The sequence below is a fragment of the Aquarana catesbeiana genome, linkage group LG02 (assembly GCF_042186555.1).
Source record: "Aquarana catesbeiana isolate 2022-GZ linkage group LG02, ASM4218655v1, whole genome shotgun sequence".
Classification (NCBI taxonomy): domain Eukaryota; kingdom Metazoa; phylum Chordata; class Amphibia; order Anura; family Ranidae; genus Aquarana; species Aquarana catesbeiana.
The window spans coordinates 328,751,925-328,769,367 of record NC_133325.1 but is presented as its reverse complement, the minus strand read 5'-3'; the positions used below and the strand labels follow the sequence as shown (position 1 = coordinate 328,769,367).

The 17,443-nt window shown below is 43.5% G+C and overlaps 1 protein-coding gene and 1 long non-coding RNA gene across 3 annotated transcripts in view; one reads left to right on the top strand and one right to left on the bottom strand.

Moving 5' to 3' along the window:
* LOC141127933 (uncharacterized) overlaps nt 1–17,443 on the top strand; it is a 162,363-nt gene that overhangs the window by 12,001 nt on the left and 132,919 nt on the right. The gene's annotated exons all lie outside the window — the stretch shown is intronic.
* The window catches only part of LOC141127932 (uncharacterized), a 121,663-nt gene that overhangs the window by 47,998 nt on the left and 56,222 nt on the right, over nt 1–17,443 (bottom strand). For both annotated transcript variants that reach the window (XM_073614834.1, XM_073614835.1), the window contains 2 exons: nt 17,024–17,231; nt 15,797–15,878 (listed from right to left, as the gene is read on the bottom strand). In XM_073614834.1, coding sequence (XP_073470935.1) covers nt 15,797–15,878; nt 17,024–17,231 — 290 coding nt within the window. The remainder of the gene's footprint in view (nt 1–15,796; nt 15,879–17,023; nt 17,232–17,443) is intronic.

Here is a 17,443-nt window from a genome sequence, read left to right as displayed (position 1 = left end):
ATCACAGTTACGGAGGCCCTAAAATGTCCAGATAGCACAAAACACCCCCAAATGACCCTATTTTGGAAAGTAGACACCCCAAGGTATTTGCTAAGAGACATGGTGAGTATTTTACAGATCTCATTTATTTTTGAAAATGAAGAAAGAAAATAATTTTTTTTTTTCTTTTTTCAATTTTCAAAACTTTGTGACAAAAGCGAGATCTGCAAAATACTCAACATGCCTCTCAGTAGATAGCCTGGAGTGTCTACTTTCTAAAATGGGGTAATTTGGGGGGGGGGGGCGGGGGTTGTGCTATCTGGGCATTTCATGGCCTCCGAAACTGTGATAGCAAGTGAGGAGTGAATTCAAAAATGTACTCCCTTAGAAAGCCTGAAGGCGATGATTGGTTTTCGGGGTCCTGTACACGGTTAGACTGCCAAAAAGTTCCACACATGTGGTATCCCCGTACTCAGGAAAAGCGGCAGAATGTATTTTGGGGTGTAATTCCACATATGGCCATGCCATGTTTAAACAATATATCATTTAGTGACAATGTTGTGTAAAAAAAAAAAAAAAATTGCAATTTTCCCGAAACTTGTGGCAAAATATAAAATATTCCATGGCCTCTCAGCAAATAGCTTGGGGTGTCTACTTTCCAAAATGGGGTCATTGGGGGGGGGGGGGTTGTGCTATCTTGTCATTTCATGGCCTCCAAAACTGTGATAGGTAGTGAGGAAGTGAAATGACCATTTTACGCCCCTAGAAAGCCTGTAGGCGGTGATTGGTTTTCGGGATCCTGTACACGGCTAGGCTCCCAAAAAGTCTCACACATGTGGTATCCCTGTACTCAGGAGAAGCAGCAGAATTTATTTTGGGGTGTCATTCCACATATGCCCATGAGCAATATATCATTTAGTGACAACTTTGTGCAAAAAAGAAAAAAAAATTAATTTTCCCGCAACTTGAGGCAAATTGTAAAATATTCCATGTACTCAACATGCCTATCAGCAAATAGCTTGGGGTGTCTACTTTCCAAAATGGGGTCATTTGGGGGGGTTTTGTGCTATCTTGGTATTTTATGGCCTTCGAAACTGTGATATGTAGTGAGGAGTGAAATCAAAAATTACGCCCTTAGACCCCTTTCACACTGGGGCATTTTTTCAGGTGCTTTAGCGTAAAAAAAAAAAGCGCCTGAAAGAAGCCTCATCTGCAATACCAATGTGAAAGCCCGAGTGCTTTCACACTGAGACCCCTTTCACACTGGGGCGGTGCTTAGTTTTCGGGGTCCTGTACGCGGCTAGGCTCCCAAAAAGTCTCATACATGTGGTATGCCCATACTCAGGGGAAGCAGCAGAATGCATTTTGGGGTGTAATTCCACATATAACCATGGCATGTGTGAGCAATATATCATTTAGTGACAACTTTGTGTATTTTTTTTTTTTTTTTTGTCATTTTTCAATCACTTGTGACAAAAAATTGACAGTTACTTACCGGTTTTTCTAGGATATCTTCCAGGACAGCACACCTGAGAGATGAGAGGCTCCTCCCTACAGGAAACACAATCAATCAACAGCTGTTTTAAGTCCCCACCCTTCCCCTTGATCCTCAGTTTGTAGAGAAGTAACTCCTGAACCTGGTTCACAAGGGAAATCATTCCTCATAGGCACTTACCTTCTAGTGTTTTACAATTTTCCCTCCTCCAACGGGCGGGTAGTAGGCCTGCCGTCCTGGAAGATATCCTAGAAAAACAGTTACCGGTAAGTAACTGTCAATTTTCTCTAGTCAGCTTCCAGGACAGCACACCTGAGAGGATAATCAAGTACCTCAGGCCTACCTTAGGGTGGGACCACTGCAAGACCCTCTTTGTGAACCTCGGTTCTGCAGTGAGTTTTACCTCCACTCCATATGCTTGATGAAGGTATCTTAGCTGGACCATGCGGCTAATCTGCAGGTCTACTCCACCGATGTCCCTGCCTTCTCTGCTTCGGATGCAGGATCTAGGTGGAGTGGGCTCTTAAAGATGGAATCAGAAAACATGTTAAACTTGTAGGTTAGCAATGTTGCCCGTCTTACACATCCAACAACCATGGCCTGTTGTGCCTGTAGGTGCTACTTAGAACCCCTAAAGATTAATCAGAGACCTGTGTTGTAAAACAAGGACACTACATTGATCACTAAGAGGGTCTGTCTTAACACTACCCTGTTCAGGTAATTAAAACTGCAAAAAAAAGGTGGGCCCCTAACAGGCAACCTTTTTTGTTAATTTTTATTTTTACCTCAGCAAAGACTAAAGGGAAGCCTACTTAAGGGTAATAGATTAACAGAAGCTTGATCCCTGGATTTAAGGCGTGCCCACTCTGTGGCTTTACTTACGCCTGAGTGCCTACTTCAGGAGAATAAAGTCCATAGCAGGAGTAGAACAGTCATACTGCTACATCTAGTTCTGCTAGAAGGGCGAAATGAAGGCCATGCACAGAGCCGTAACCTATTCGGTCGGGTATACATCTTTATACTTCATCTTCAGGCCATAATACTCCTCTGATTCTTTATCGCCTTCTTCCAGTGTCCTATAACCCTACTGAGCTTCAACCCTAGGAAATGGTTCTGGCATCCCTGAATGTAAGGGGCTGAGGCTTTCTGACATGTGACGTCTGCAGCCAGAACTCCTGGCCCCTCCACGGAAAAGAGGGCTGAAATACAATAGGTGATACATGCATTATTTATATCACAAATTAAAAAAGATCGTAGATTGTGGGCACAGCACAATAGATTTAGACAGAAAGGACACAAGCATAGACAATAATGTTATGTATCCGAGTGTGGCTAGCTAAACCAACATATCAAGTATGGGAGAGACCCAAATCTGAACTTCAATGTAGACAAACAGTCCTCACAGTCTCAGTGTGTTTCTGATGTGCAGCCAATATGTAAAAACATTAAGACACACGCAAACCCTAAATGCTGGGTGTTTCTGAAGTGCAGCTAGCTAGGTCATAACTGATATAAATACAGAAAGGACGGGAACCCTCTTTACTGTGGTGTTTTACTGATGTACAGCAAAACAAGGCCATAAATATAAGACAGAAAGACCCAAACTTCTATGTTGCGTATTTCTGATGAACCACCAAATACAGTTATAAGATCAATATGAACACGGAAAAAAAACACCAACTCCCATGTTGTGCATTTCTGCTGTGCCACAGGATAAAATATGGAACACAAGACAATATCTTTTCTGTTATGCAGTTCTGTCACATAGAACCAACACAGAAAGGACACAAGTAACCTGCAGCATTGTGTTTTTCTGAAGTGCAGTAAGGTAAGGCAATCTGAAACAGAAAGCACCAAAAAGCTTAAATGTATTTCTGCTGTGCAGCAACATAAAAACATAAAAAAACAGACAGCCTTCCCAGCCAGGGCTGCCATCAGAAATTTTGGGGCCCCTTACACAGCTTTAGGCATGGGCCCCCTGGAGCAGAGAACCGGGGGGGGGGGCAAAAAAGTCAGTTTCATCTCACCTCGTCTTCCCTCTCCTGCAGCGAGTTGAGCACCGGGGGGGGGGTGCTGCCTGTACCACCCCAATGGCGGTCCTGGCAGTCTATGACGGCGGGGTCAGTGATTAGGGGGCAGTCTATGACAGGGGGGTCAGTGACTAGGGAGCGGTCTATCACGAAGGGGGGGGGGGTCAGTGATTAGGGGGCAGTCTATCACGAAGGGGGGGTCAGTGACTAGGGGGCAGTCTGGGACCGCAAAACGCAAGAGAAAAGTCATACACTATGGCTTCCAATGGGTACCATTCGTGTCTGTGCAACTCCAGGTCGCAGCTCCTCCAAGCAGTCCTTGCTTTCTGGATCCACAGACCTCAAGATTACACAAGTCGCAGGGAAACTTGCAAATTTCGGGTCGAACAAGTGAGGGGTCCCCAATGCTGTGTCTCCCTGTAGGAGTACAGCCAACAACCCCCTGCTGTGTATCCCTAAGAAGCAGCAAAGTAGAACAATGAGAAACAGAAAAGACACCCCTCACTGCTGTGCCTGATATACAGCTGATAAGGCAGTAAATATAGGTGCTACAGGACACAAACAAACAATCTTCAATCTTTGTGTATGTCTGATATGTAGCAATTTACCAATACTGAGCAGAGATGCCACCATCCTCAATGTGTCTCCCTGCTGAGGCAGCAAAAACAGATCAGAAAAGTACAAGCAAACTTCATTGCTGTGTCCTTTCTGATATGCAGTCAATAAAGCAGTATATGTAAGACATAAAGGACAGACAACCTTCAATCATGTATATGTCCGATGTGCAATAATATAACAATTCTGAATAGAGATAGCACATCCATATTGACGTGATTTAGCATTCGACTCAACATGTCAAATCGCATGCCTAAAATCGGCAACCATTGCCGTTAATAGCACTGTCGGCACGACGCCACTTTGCAGGGCTGCACCAATTACCAAAGGCAGTATAAGTACTACCCCTGGCCCAGGTTCAATTTGTATTTCTGCTATGTAGCCCAACAATTCAGGACCATCAATCTTCCCTACTGCCTTTCTGATAAGCAACCAATAAGGCAGTAATACAAGACACAAAAACCCCAGACAGACCTCAATCGTGTGTATGTCTGATGTGCAGCAAAATAACAAATATGAGCAGAGATGTCACAAGACTCAATGATGTGCATTTCCGCCATGTGGCACAAAACCAGAAAGTACAGACCACCTTCCCTGTTGTATTTTTCTGATCTGTAGCCAAATAAAGCAGTATCTTTTAGGACATAAAGGACAACAAACAAGCTTCAGTGCAGTGCATTTGCGATGTACAGCAATATACCCCTTATGATCAGAGATGTCACAAATCTCAACGTGTATTTCTGCTGTGCCACAAAACATCCCAGCAAGGACAAACCTTCACTACTGAGGTCTGCTGGTGTGCAACCAAGGAGGAGTTATGGTGTATCCCTTTATGAAATTACCAAACAGGGCAATTTGATCCATAGGCATAGCCTGGGCTGTAGATACTAACTCTTCACCACCAGTGAAGGAACAAATCCTAAAATGGTTGGACACCTTACTACAGTAGCTGTTGTCCTACCTTACCTCCGTAGACTGAGCAAACGCTAGCCAGCTCAACTAAAGTCTCAATGAGCCCAGCCCTAGAGACCAATTTAAGACAGCCTCTAGAAAAGGTGGTCACCAATTTAGCCTGGAAGTAAATAGCCACCTGCAGGCCTTAAACAAGCAATCATGTAGCTATCTAGCTCTTGCATATGTTTGCACAGAAAATCCTTAATTAAAAGATATAGGAAGCGATTTATGGTAAATCGCCTTTAGATCTGCCACTGAGTGGACTGTAGCCCAAACCAACAAAAAGGTTTTTCTTTCCTCCTGCACTATAATATAACCACAATGTAAAGGTGGAGTGGAAGGTTGGAGCTTATGAAAAGTTACCCATAGCAAGCAACCCCCAAAAGGAGGATCTGTCACAAGGGAACCCCTACTGTGCCACACAGAAGCTTCAGATTCCTAGCAGCTGGGCTAAAAGGGCCAGATAACCTAGTGCACCTGCTGACCAGGGGAGCTTACTTCTGAATCCTTCCACTATTGCACTATTAATAACTTGTTAAGTGGTATACCTGGCCTGTAAGGAACTCTTTGTTCTACCAGGTCCCCCCCTTTGCTATATTCAACCCTACTAATGTACCACAACCGCAACCTACTGTTGTGATAACCACAGTGTCTCTGCTGTAAGAGGGAGCTGTGGCTGGTGGTTTTAGCAGGAGCTTCTGGGCTATTTGTTATGTAGACCCCAGGTCCTGCACCACTCAGAATATACACGGGGAAGGGGGGGAAATGCCTTACCTACCTCTTTCCCCTCTGAGGTGGTTTAGACACACTCGCTCCTCTGCACCACTTGTCCACCATACAGCATCTCTGATGTAGGAGGGAGCTGTGGCTGGTGTTTTTAGCAGAAGCTTCTGGGCTATTTGAATCCAGACCCTAGGTGAGATTATCTCAAATGACCAGAAACCATCTGGCTGGAATTGGGGATTTTGCAGCTAAATTCCCAACGTAAAGGAAAGTACGCACCATTGTTGTCTTCCCTTTTTGCCACAGCCACCGGGCTTGCTTTTCCATCCTTATGGTCCACACGCAAGGAGAATAGCCACCAAAGTGCCCCCCCAACTGCTGTCCCCGTAGGGAGCTGCAAGGTTAGGCTGTGTCCTGCACTGTACCAGTCAGTATATACACATGGGGGGCAATGCCTTACGTTCCTCATTCAAATCTGAGGTGGTTTAGGCAGACATCCACCCTAGTGAACTGGTGCCTCCTCACCTAGTGAAAGAAGGATGTGGGCACCTGCTCCTGCTGACTCTCAGCCTTCTCTCCTGGATAAGAATGCGGGTGATTGTCATTCGGGCGGCGCCCTCCCCAGCTGCCCATGCGAGTTACCAGGGGCCCAGGAGTCGGGGGAAACGTTCCCCCTGGAAGGCCAGCACCCCTGTCTGAACGGACGCCCGGACAGATAAGGGGGGGAGGCAGGATAATGGCCCCTGAAGTTCTGGGTACACCACTGTAACCAGGATCCTTCAGCTCTCAGGGGGGCTCTTCCAATTGCTGCCCCCCCCCGAGAAAAAGATAGGGAGACCCCCCAGGAAGGACAAGAATATCCTACCGCACCCAGAGGCTTCCCAAGCTTGTGGTCCGGCTCCCAGGGGGAGACCACCAGCCCCAGGCTTCGGGTCATTTTGAAAAAAACAAACGGTTTCGCTGTGTAGGGAGAAACACAATCAAAAACTCAGGATCAAGGGGAAGGGTGGGGACTTAAAACAGCTGTCAATTGATTGTGTTTCCTGTAGGGAGGAGCCTCTCATCTCTCAGGTGTGCCTTCCTGGAAGATGACTAGAGAAAAATAAAATATTCAATGGGCTCAACATGCCTCTCAGCAATTTCCTCGGGGTATCTACTTTCCAAAATTGGGTCATTTGGGGGGGTTATACTGCCCTGCCATTTTAGCACCTTAAGAAATGAGATAGGTAGTCATAAACTAAAAGCTGCGTAAATTCCAGAAAATGTACCCTAGTTTGTATACGCTATAACTTTTGCACAAACCAATAAATATAAGCTTATTGACATTTTTTTTTACCAAAGACATGTGGATGAATACATTTTGGCCTAAATGTATGACTAAAATTGAGTTTATTAAAAAATTTTTATAATAAAAAGTATAAAATATAATTTCTTTATTGTACATCATAGGACACAGAGCCTCAAGTAATTACTTGGTGGGTTATGGGCCTACCTTCAGGTGGTGACACTGGTATAACCAATACAGGAAGTATATAACCCCTCCTCCTTCCAGGAGTCCTCAGTTTTTTCACCAGTGTCTAAGGTGTTGGTCACGAGTGAAGATGTGCTCTGAGGAGCTCCAGGGAGGGATCCATGTTGAATTTAAAAAACCTCCACAACCGGATCCATCCTCGCCCTGAGGCCATAGGATGGTACCCGGGCCTCACATTGAAGAACTAGGTTTTGCCTGTAAGCTTCTCTTTGAGAGCTGGACCCTAGGAACCAGGACTCTTTTTGGTTTTTCATATTACCTAAAGTTGTTCCTGAGGGGTGCTATACATGGTCCAAAGGAGCGGAACCCCTTTAAAAAGGGCCCCAGTCTTTGAAGGTTTAACTACGCTGCCCGCCGTGATGGGTGAAGGCTGGATCTGTCTGTTAAATCAGCAGTATCCTGCAGCAAGGATAAGGTAAGGGGAGAAGCCTAGGAACTGTAAAAAGTCCTATGCCCTTTTCACCAAAAAAAACACACACACACACACACACACACACACACACACACACACACACATATATATATATAATGTATAACTGTATGCCTTAAAATGTCTCCTCTAGAGGGAGTATATTACACTTGCCTAGTAAGATGCCTTTTTCAGCAGCTCTGTGTCTGGCTATAGCGGCGGGTGTGGTCCCTGCAGCCAGAGGGGAGTTCTTAATTGAACAGATGGTGTTCCTCTTCTGAGGGATCTAAAGGGGTTACAGCAGTAGTTTAAAAACATGCAAAACCAACCATTTGCATTTTTTTGTATAAAGTGAAGCCTTCCTTTAAAGCTAGGAGCTTAACAAACACTGCTGATAAAAATTCCCCTCCCCCTCCCCTCCCCTCCCCTCTCCTCCTGGAGAGGTGCGGTAACAGCTGACACTTATGTGTAATCAGGTTCTCACCTGAGGCTTAACACAGACGCTCTCAGTTCATATGCTGAAGACAGAGGTCTGTCACACTAAGAGTCACAGGAGCGCTGGGCATGTAAAGGTGTGTAAACAGGCATTTCCAGTACAGGAAATATTATGGTACTCAGTATCAAAGGTTGTTCCTTATGATGACATTGTTTTCTTTTGCTAAAACTATTGTTCAGCAAATACCATAATTTGTTAAAGTGTCTCTGCTGTTGTGCTTAGCATATCTGATTTCCAGTGTACCACAAAGGTATCAAGGATTCCACCCCCAGGCGCTGGGAACTCCAGTCGTGCCTCCACACTGTCATCCTCTCCGGAGATACCTGACATGGCAAGCCAGGGTGAGTCATTGGAAGCAATTGGTGGTGCAACTGCTTCTCACACTTCAGATGTGACTGAAGATGCATTCTCCTCTGCCCTGTTGGGCTTAGAAGGAAGATTAGCGGTTTTAATCACTTTCTTCATCCAAGAGGATAGGAAGCATGCTAGATCCCCCTCCCCCACCTCAAACCCCCTTTTTCCAAGGGAACAGTGAGCACAGGATGAGGTGTTATCCTGAATGGGATCATCTGGATAAGCATTTTTTCCCTCCAAAGAGTTTCTCAGTTCTCTATCATGGAGTAAAAATTCACAAAGGTTGGAAAGTACCAGCAGTAGATGCTGCGATTTCCAGCATCAAGATGCATAATTGCTTAAGCATCCAACAGATAAGGAGTTGGAGTTTTTTTTGTTAAAATCCTCCTACCAATGGCGCTATGTTTCGCCATAGATGCCATAAAAGACCCTATCCTCCAGACGTTGCGCCTTGCGCTTGTTCTAAAACACATGCTTTGGACCCTGTGGTTAAAAGGGTTGGTCAGCAGAAGCATCTTGCAAAAAAAGGGGTGTCTGACTAGTTTCCCTTTTCATTGGGGAAGGTTTGGTGAAATACATCCAAATGAGTTCTAGCTAAATGTCCTTTTATTTAAAGTGAAGCCACAACAGCTCACAGGTTAAGTACTCTGACGGCCAGTGCAACCATGGGAGACTTCCTGACAGACATAGTTTCAGATCCACATGTCGGCGTTCACTAGTGAAGGAGCCTCTCCTCACAGGTTAACTACTCTGACGGCCAGTGTAGCCATGGGAGGCTTCCTGAAAGACGTGGGACCTCGTCCTCATGTTGGCTCCTTGTGACCTTGGACAAGTCACTTAAACAGATTCCTTCCCCTGAACAATACTGTTCAGATCTGTGCGACTTCAAGGTAGTCCCTGCACTACTTTGGTACCACTTTGATGCGACTTGAGGTCCATAAACCTCTAGAATACACAGGCATTGTTTCCTGTCGCATCAAAATCGCGCCCCGACGTATTCTCGGCGGCAAAGGATCACAGTAAAATCACGCAACTTTGGGGTTGCAACAGTGGAAACTGAACCTAAGAGGAGAAAATATTCAGCCCCTGTATACATGATTGAAGATCCGTTTTTCCTCCGCCCTGCAGGGCCTAGAAGGAAAATTAGCGACTTTAATCGCATCCACTATCCAAGCATGAGAAGCATGTTAGACCCCCCCTCCCCCACCTGAGATCCCTTATCAAGGGAACGGTGGGTAGAGTATGAAGGATTACCCGCAGGTAATCGGGAAGAAAGGCAAACCGAGTACTCCTCTGCAGAGGAGACAACTAGAGTTGAACTTTTTTTCAGCCTTGCGATCTGAGAAATTGCTGGTACAAACCTCTTACAGAGATGATTTGTGCCTCTTTCAAGCTACCTCCAGTAGAGTCAGCTGATAGTTCTGTTTTTTCTTAGGTTCCTTGGAACCTTCACTGCCTTTTTCATGCTTTTCCTGTACATGTACAGAGCCATGCAAAAATTCAACAGATCCATTCTAGATCTAAAAGAATCTAAATCAGTTCCTGAAGATCCGCTCCTTTCTATGGAGTCAATCAAGTCAGTAGTTTCTATCCTGCAAGGAGGAAAACTTCTGTCGCCTATCGGCATCAGAGATGCATATCTGCATGTCCATATATTTCCCGCTCACCAAAGGTTTCTGCGGTTTGAAGTAAAACAGCAGCATTTCTGTTTATAGCCTTGCTCTTCGGGCTAGCTACAGCACCTCGAGTGTTCACAAAGGTGCTAGCCCCACCTGTAGCCAGGTCAAGGGCACAGGGCTTAAACAGTCTTGGCATGCCTAGACGATCTATTGCTAATAGACCAATCGCTGTTCAGAGTAAGGTGTACGCATTACAACCAGTTACCTGGAAAGGTCTGGGTTGCAGTCTCAACCTAGTAAAGTCTCCATTAAAATCGCTAAAAGAGGGCTGCAGTATTTTGGGTCTGATCATAGATACAGCCCAGAAAAAGGGTCTTCTTGCCCAGAAAAAAAACAAAAACAAAAAAAAAACACCACTCTATAAAAGAGTTGGTGCGGATGGTCAGGTCAAAAGGAGGTCCCTCCATTCACCTTTGCATGAGGTTGTTAGACAGGATGGTGGCTTCATTCGAAGCAGTTCCCTTTGCCCAGTTCCAGTCGAGTCTGTTACAAAACAGTATTCTATTTTCTTGGAACAAAACGATCCAAGCTTTGGACTTGTCCCCAAGGGTGTCCCAAAGCCTTAATTGGTGGTTACTAAAGAATGTTACCACTTTCCACTTTTCTGGAAAGTGGTAATGACAGAGAAGACAAGTGTTCAAGAACTGAAAGAGCCTTGCCCATCAACATCCTAGAGATTCGGGCAGTGCGTCTGGCTCTAAAAGCCTGGACTTCCAGGTTAAGAGCTTGTCCCGACAGGATCCAATCCGTCAATGCCACAGCTGTGGCCTATATCAATCTCCAAAAGGGGCACCAAGAATCTCAGTGCAGTGAGAAGTGAACCATATTCTAACTTGGGCAGAAAGAAATATTCCGTGCCCATCGGCCGTCTTCATTCCGGGAATGGAGAATTGGCACGCGCACTACTTGTGCCGCCAGCAGATTATTCCCAGGAGAATGGTCTATTCACCCTGACATGTTTCGGGCTATTTGTCAAGGATGGGGGACTCCGGATGTAGATCTTCTAGCATCCAGTGCAACAAAGTTAGTCAACTTTGTGTCCACAACAAGGGATCCATTCGCATGCAGAACAGATGCGTTGGTGATACTGTGGGATCAGCTTTTACTGATCTATGCATTTCCTCCTATTCAGTTGCTGCCTCGACTTCTTTGCAGGATCAAGCTGGAAAGAAAACCGGTAATTCTGGCAGCGCCAGCATGGCCCAGAAGGTCATGGTATGCAGAAGTCGTAAAGATGGCAGTGGGGGATCTGTGGTCCCTTCCACAAAGGCAAGACCTGCTCTCACAGGGGCCGATATTCCATCCTACTTAACGAATGCTGAAATTTAATGGCCTGGCTATTGAGACCCACATTCTGAAGAAGTTGGCCCTGAGTAATATTAAGGGCCAAGTCTCAGCCTTATCAATTTTATTTCAAAGACCATTTGCTACGCATTCTTTAGTCCAGGGTTTCATGCGAGGAGTGATGCTGATTAATCCGCCAGTTAAATCACCCTTAAGCCCTTGGGACTTGAATTTAGTTTTGTCAGTGTTACAAAAACCGCCATTCGAACCATTACAGCATGTTCCCTTAGTTCTTCTGACTAGGAAGCTGATATTTTTGGTTGCTATATCCTCAGCAAGGAGGGTTTCAGAATTGGCTGCTCTTTCCTGTAAAGAGCCATATTTGGTTATTCATGAGGACAGAGTGGTGTTGGGCCCTCGTCCAGGTTTTTTACCAAAAGTGGTCTCAGGTTTCCACCTGAACAAGATATTGTCCTGCCGTTTTTTCCAAAACCATGTTGGTTATTCATGAGGACAGAGTGGTGTTATGCCCTCGTCCAGGCTTTTTGCCAAAAGTGGTTTCAGGCTTTCAAATGAATGAAGATATTGTCCTGACATTGTTTTTTCCAAAACCATGTTCCAAAGAAGAAAAGTCACTACATTGTCTTGATGTGGTGAGAGCAGTGAAGATCTATTTAAAGAAAACTGCTCAGATTCGTAAGACTGATGTCTTATTTATTCTGCCAGCGGGTCCTAAAAAAGGACAGGCAGCGCCAAAATCCACTGTGGCTAAGTGAATTTGGCAGGTTATAATTCAAACTTATGATTTAAAGGGAAAGATTCCCCCTTTTCAAGTTAAGGCGCACTCTGCCAGAGCGGTTGGTTCTTCTTGGGCAGTGCGTCACCAGGCCTCCATGTCTCAGATCTGCAAGGCCGTGACTTGGTCTTCAGTGCATACTTTTACAAAATTTTATCAAGTAGATGCAAGATGGAATGAGGATATCGCCTTCGGGCGCAGTGTGCTGCAGGCAGCAGTATAATTCCTCAAGGTCTGGGGGTACCCTATGGGTTGTGTCTCCCTCCCCTCAAGTAGCATTGCTATGGGACATCCCACCAAGTAATTACTTGAGGCCCTGTGTCCTATGATATACGATAAAGAAAATAGGATTTTTAAAACAGCTTACCTGTAAAATTCTTTTCTTGGAGTACATCATAGGACACAGAGCTCCCGCCCCTCTGTTTTATGGGGTGAGAGTATATTGCTTATATTGCTTGGCTACAAAAACTGAGGACTCCTGGAAGGAGGAGGGGTTATATAGGGGAGTCAACTTCCTGTATTGGTTATACCAGTGTCCACACCTGAAGGTAGGCCCATAACCCACCAAGTAATTACTTGAGGCTCTGTGACCTATGATGTACTCCAAGAAAAGGATTTTACAGGTAAGCTGTTTTAAAAATCCTATTTTTTTTTTCAAAATTTTCGGTCTTTTTCCGTTTATATTGCAAAAAAAAAAAAAATTGCAGAAGCAATCAAATACCATCAAAAGAAAGCTCTATTTGGGGGAAAAAAATGACACAAATTTCGTTTGGGTACAACATTGCATGGCCGCGCAAATACCAGTTAAAGCAGCGCAGTGCCAAATTGTAAAAAGTCCTCCGGTCATTGAGCTGCCAAATCTTCCAGGGCTGAAGTGGTTAAACACTTTACAAGTGTTCTTGAAATGATGAAAAGAAAACAATATTTATACATTTGCTTTGACATACAGATTAAGATAAATAAATATGCAATACATGCACATTTCCCTGTGTTTTATCCTGAAATACGCTGCAAGTGGCCTAGCAGTAAGAAGGGTCGCTGGTTCGAATCCCAACCACGACACTACCTGCCTGGAGTTTGCATGTTCTCCCTGTGCCTGCGTGGGTTTCCTCCCGGTACTCCGGTTTCCTCCCACACTCCAAAGACATGCTGGTAGGTTAATTGGATCCTGTCTAAATTGTCCCTAGTATATATGAATGTGTGTTAGGGACCTTAGATTGTAAGCTCCTTGAGGGTAGGGACTGATGTGAATGTACGATGTAAAGCGCTGCGTAAATTGACGGCGCTATATAAGTACCTGAAATAAATAAGTACAGAAATATAGCTGTTGATCTGCCATAAATGCACTTCGCTATTAAACCTAGTTGAAATAGACAATACAAAGCATTTTTGAGGGCTGAGTGGTGTCAGCCCTGCCAATGTCTTTTGCTAAACTACCCAACTGCTCTCCCGCTTAGATATCTACAACATTAAGTGTAATTATTCTGTGGTCCAAGGTAAGAACTAGGAGGACTCTTTGAGATAACACAGGAAGTGTGCAAGGACGCAAGACTCTTCAGAATTTCTGACGAGATCAACTGTTTTGATTTTTTTTTTTCACTTATGTAAATGATATAACAAAATGCTTCCAACTATATATTTATCAGACCAAAATGAGCAAATATTAGACATTCAGTTTAAAGTGGATGTAAACCCGAATTTTTTTTTTTTTTTTTTATGTCATAATGTAGAGTATAAGATTTCCTATCATTTCAGCCCAGTCTTGCCAGAAAGAGTTAATCCAGCTCTGAGCAATCCGCTATTGTTCAGTGAGATAAAACTTGACAAACAGAGAAAAACTTTGTCAAACCCTCCCCTTGCTGTGAATGACAGGTGATTTACATCTCGTGCACTAGCCTAAGACATGCATTATTTTTTCATTCCCACCCCTAATCCTTACTTCAGCAGCTCTGGAAGGATTGGCTGTTCCACACCTCAGCATGATTTGGCATGCTGAAGTCATGTGGTTACTTTCCTGTCTTTTCACTGGATGTTAGAGATCATAGCAGAAGTTCAGTGTAAGAAATACACAGGAGAAAATGCATATTGACAAGGGGAGTGTAGAGGTGGGCGGGAAGTCTACTGACATCACGACTCCACCCACTGAGCTCCAGACAACAGACCCACTCACAGAATCTGCAGTTTTTTGGGTCTCATAACAGACAGAGGGGAGACATTTGACAGGTAAAGATACATGCAGGAGGCATGTATATCCTTATAGATAACCCCTATGGCAGTAGTTTAGAAAGGATGACATTGGGTTTACATCCACTTTAAGGCTATACAATGTCTGAAGCTAAAATTGAAAGTTGAAGTGTCAAGTCTTGCTTCCTAATCTTGATTCTCACCATTGCCACTGCGTGCATGGAGTCCATGTGTGGATTTTCCGTGGTTGCTCTGATTTCTTTCCAGAAATAGGTTGGTAGTTTAATCGGTGTCCCGAAAAATATTTTGTTTTTGTTTGACTAGCACCATAAACTGCTCTGTCGGGGGTAGGGCTGATATGCAATGTCTATATGCTCTATAAATTCTGCAGAATTTTACTGCTTCTTATAAATAAAATATGCAACACTGACTTCTGTGCCCCTTATTTTTAACCTTCTAAGTTCAAAACGTTTGGGGCTGAGCACTTATATGTGTGCATTTTTTTGCACTATGCTTCACAGCCCGTTAAAAAGGAACTAAACCCTTCTATCATTTACAGCAGTGGTCTCCAAACTCTGGTCCAGGGGCCTGTTGCGGCCCTTTGCATGCTGGTCCTTGGGGCTCTACCTGAAGGGCCTGGTATGGAATTTGGGGGGACCCCCACACTTATTTTTTGTGGTTCGGGGTTCCCCTGTGGGGGAATCCCATGACGTTTTTATCAGTGATTTTTTGTGTATTGCCGGGAGTCAGGACCGACAATTCATTATAGCCGTGAGTACTTTTAAATGACTTTTTTTTTCCTTTAGAATTGTCATTTTGCTCTCGGACTGTTGTAATCACAGGAAACGTGTCAGTTTACAGGCATACTTTAAGCATTATTAAAATCACTGCTCCTGAAAAAAGGCCGTTTTTAAAACTTTTTTTTTTTGCATTGATACATGTCCCCTGGGACAGGACCCAGGTCCCCAAACACTTTTTATGGCAATACCATGCATATAAGCCTTTAAAATTAGCACTTTTGATTTCTCCCATAGACTTTTAAAGGGTGTTCCGCGGCTTTCAAATTTGCCGCGAACACCCCAAATTGTTCGCTATTGAGCGAACAGGTGAACATCGGGACTATCCCTAGTCAGCAGTAGTTTCATGTCAGAAACATTATGGCTGCAGTGGGCATAGTGAATTATTATTTTTTTGGCTCACACACCTTACATACAAGGTTGTTTGTTTATTTGCTACTACTACAGACATGCTTAAATATTAAACATACCTATTCTCTTCTGAGCTCCAGCTGTCGCCCTGAAGTTTCTTATCATAAGAGCTGGTCCATTTATTGTTTGGAACCCATTCACCTATATAAATAAAATGTATCCTTAATAATTACTGGTAGCAATTGCTGATATGGTATGGTTTAATATACATTTTTGTAAATTGTAAAACTGCCTTGGTGATATTACAGTATTTACAATCTACCCTGGCATTCTTAAACACAATAAAGGGAGAAAACTTGGCAATAATTACTGAAAATCATAGCAGGATATTCCAAACAGTATTTGTAGTGCATGCCTATAACCAGTTATCCATAAAACTAAATTCGAGAATAGGGCAAATGAAGCTACAAATCTCTGTACCTGCCAGCATGTCTGGGGAAAAAAGAAGCATGGCTTTGTGGAGCAAATTATACATAAAATTTTGCTGCATTACAGCAGCCCTTGACTATGTAAGATGTGTATAAAAAAAAAGTTTTAATAGTTCAGGATGCAAGGCTTGACATTTTCATACATGATAATGAGAGGTTATAGCATATGCAGAATTGTACAGTGAGTATTTTCTTCGGTGATTGTGCAGAGCACTTCAGAACAAGCAAACCAGGAAAAAAAATGTAACACTGGCTAGAAGACCAGCACTATTTTGTCTAGTTAGACCATGGGTCTTCAAACTATGGCCCTCCAGCTGTTCAGGAACTACAATTCCCATCATGCCTAGTCATGTCTGTGAATGTCAGAGTTTTACAATGCCTCATGGGATATGTAGTTCCGCAACAGCTGGAGGGCCATAGTTTGAGGATCCCTGAGTTAGACAATATATTTTAGACATTGTTCTACAAATTAAATATAGATCATTTGTATGAAAGACCTATCCCATATCGCTAATAAAGTGGAACTTCATTACTTAGGGTAACTCCATTTTCATGGGAAAAAAAAATTGCAAATAAAAAAATCCCTCAGAGCCCTGATTCTGCAGAAGCTGTCTGATAATAATGAAACCGCTCCCATTAGACTCACTGTACACACGGACACAGAAGAACAAACAGTGATTTCTTCAGGAAATAACTTCAAAACTGGAATCTGCAGCAAACTTTTGTTAAAATCCTTGCAATTCACACAGATTACCTAGAGGGGAATGTTTTTTCTCATCAAAAGTGGAGTTACACTTTAATGTGTCAATCCAATTTTATTTTCAGGACAGGAATATACATTCATTTGATTCTACTTACTCTTAAAGTTTTGCTCATCTCTTGTGAGCAAACTATCCTGCTGCATTCTAAGATCCCATAAGTCCTCTTTAAGCCTGTAGTTTTCTTCAACTATAAGATGACTCTCTGTCCTCAGTCTTCTGCATTCACCTCTTAACTGGATAATTTCCTTCTGAAGGCCCTCTTGGTATTTCTCTGGTTGAGGTAATCTAGATGATGCCAGAGTGATCTTTAATGAAAAGAAAAACGTTGTATAAATTACCAAATCAGAAATCTGATCTGATCAGAGATTTAACACTAACTTAATATAGAATCAATATTCATCCCTTTGGTTTCGGTTGAAGAAGCTCCCTGGTAGGAATATTACTGATATACATTTCTCATGACTGAACTGTAATGCCGCGTACACACGGTCGGACTTTTCGTCTACAAAAGTCCAAC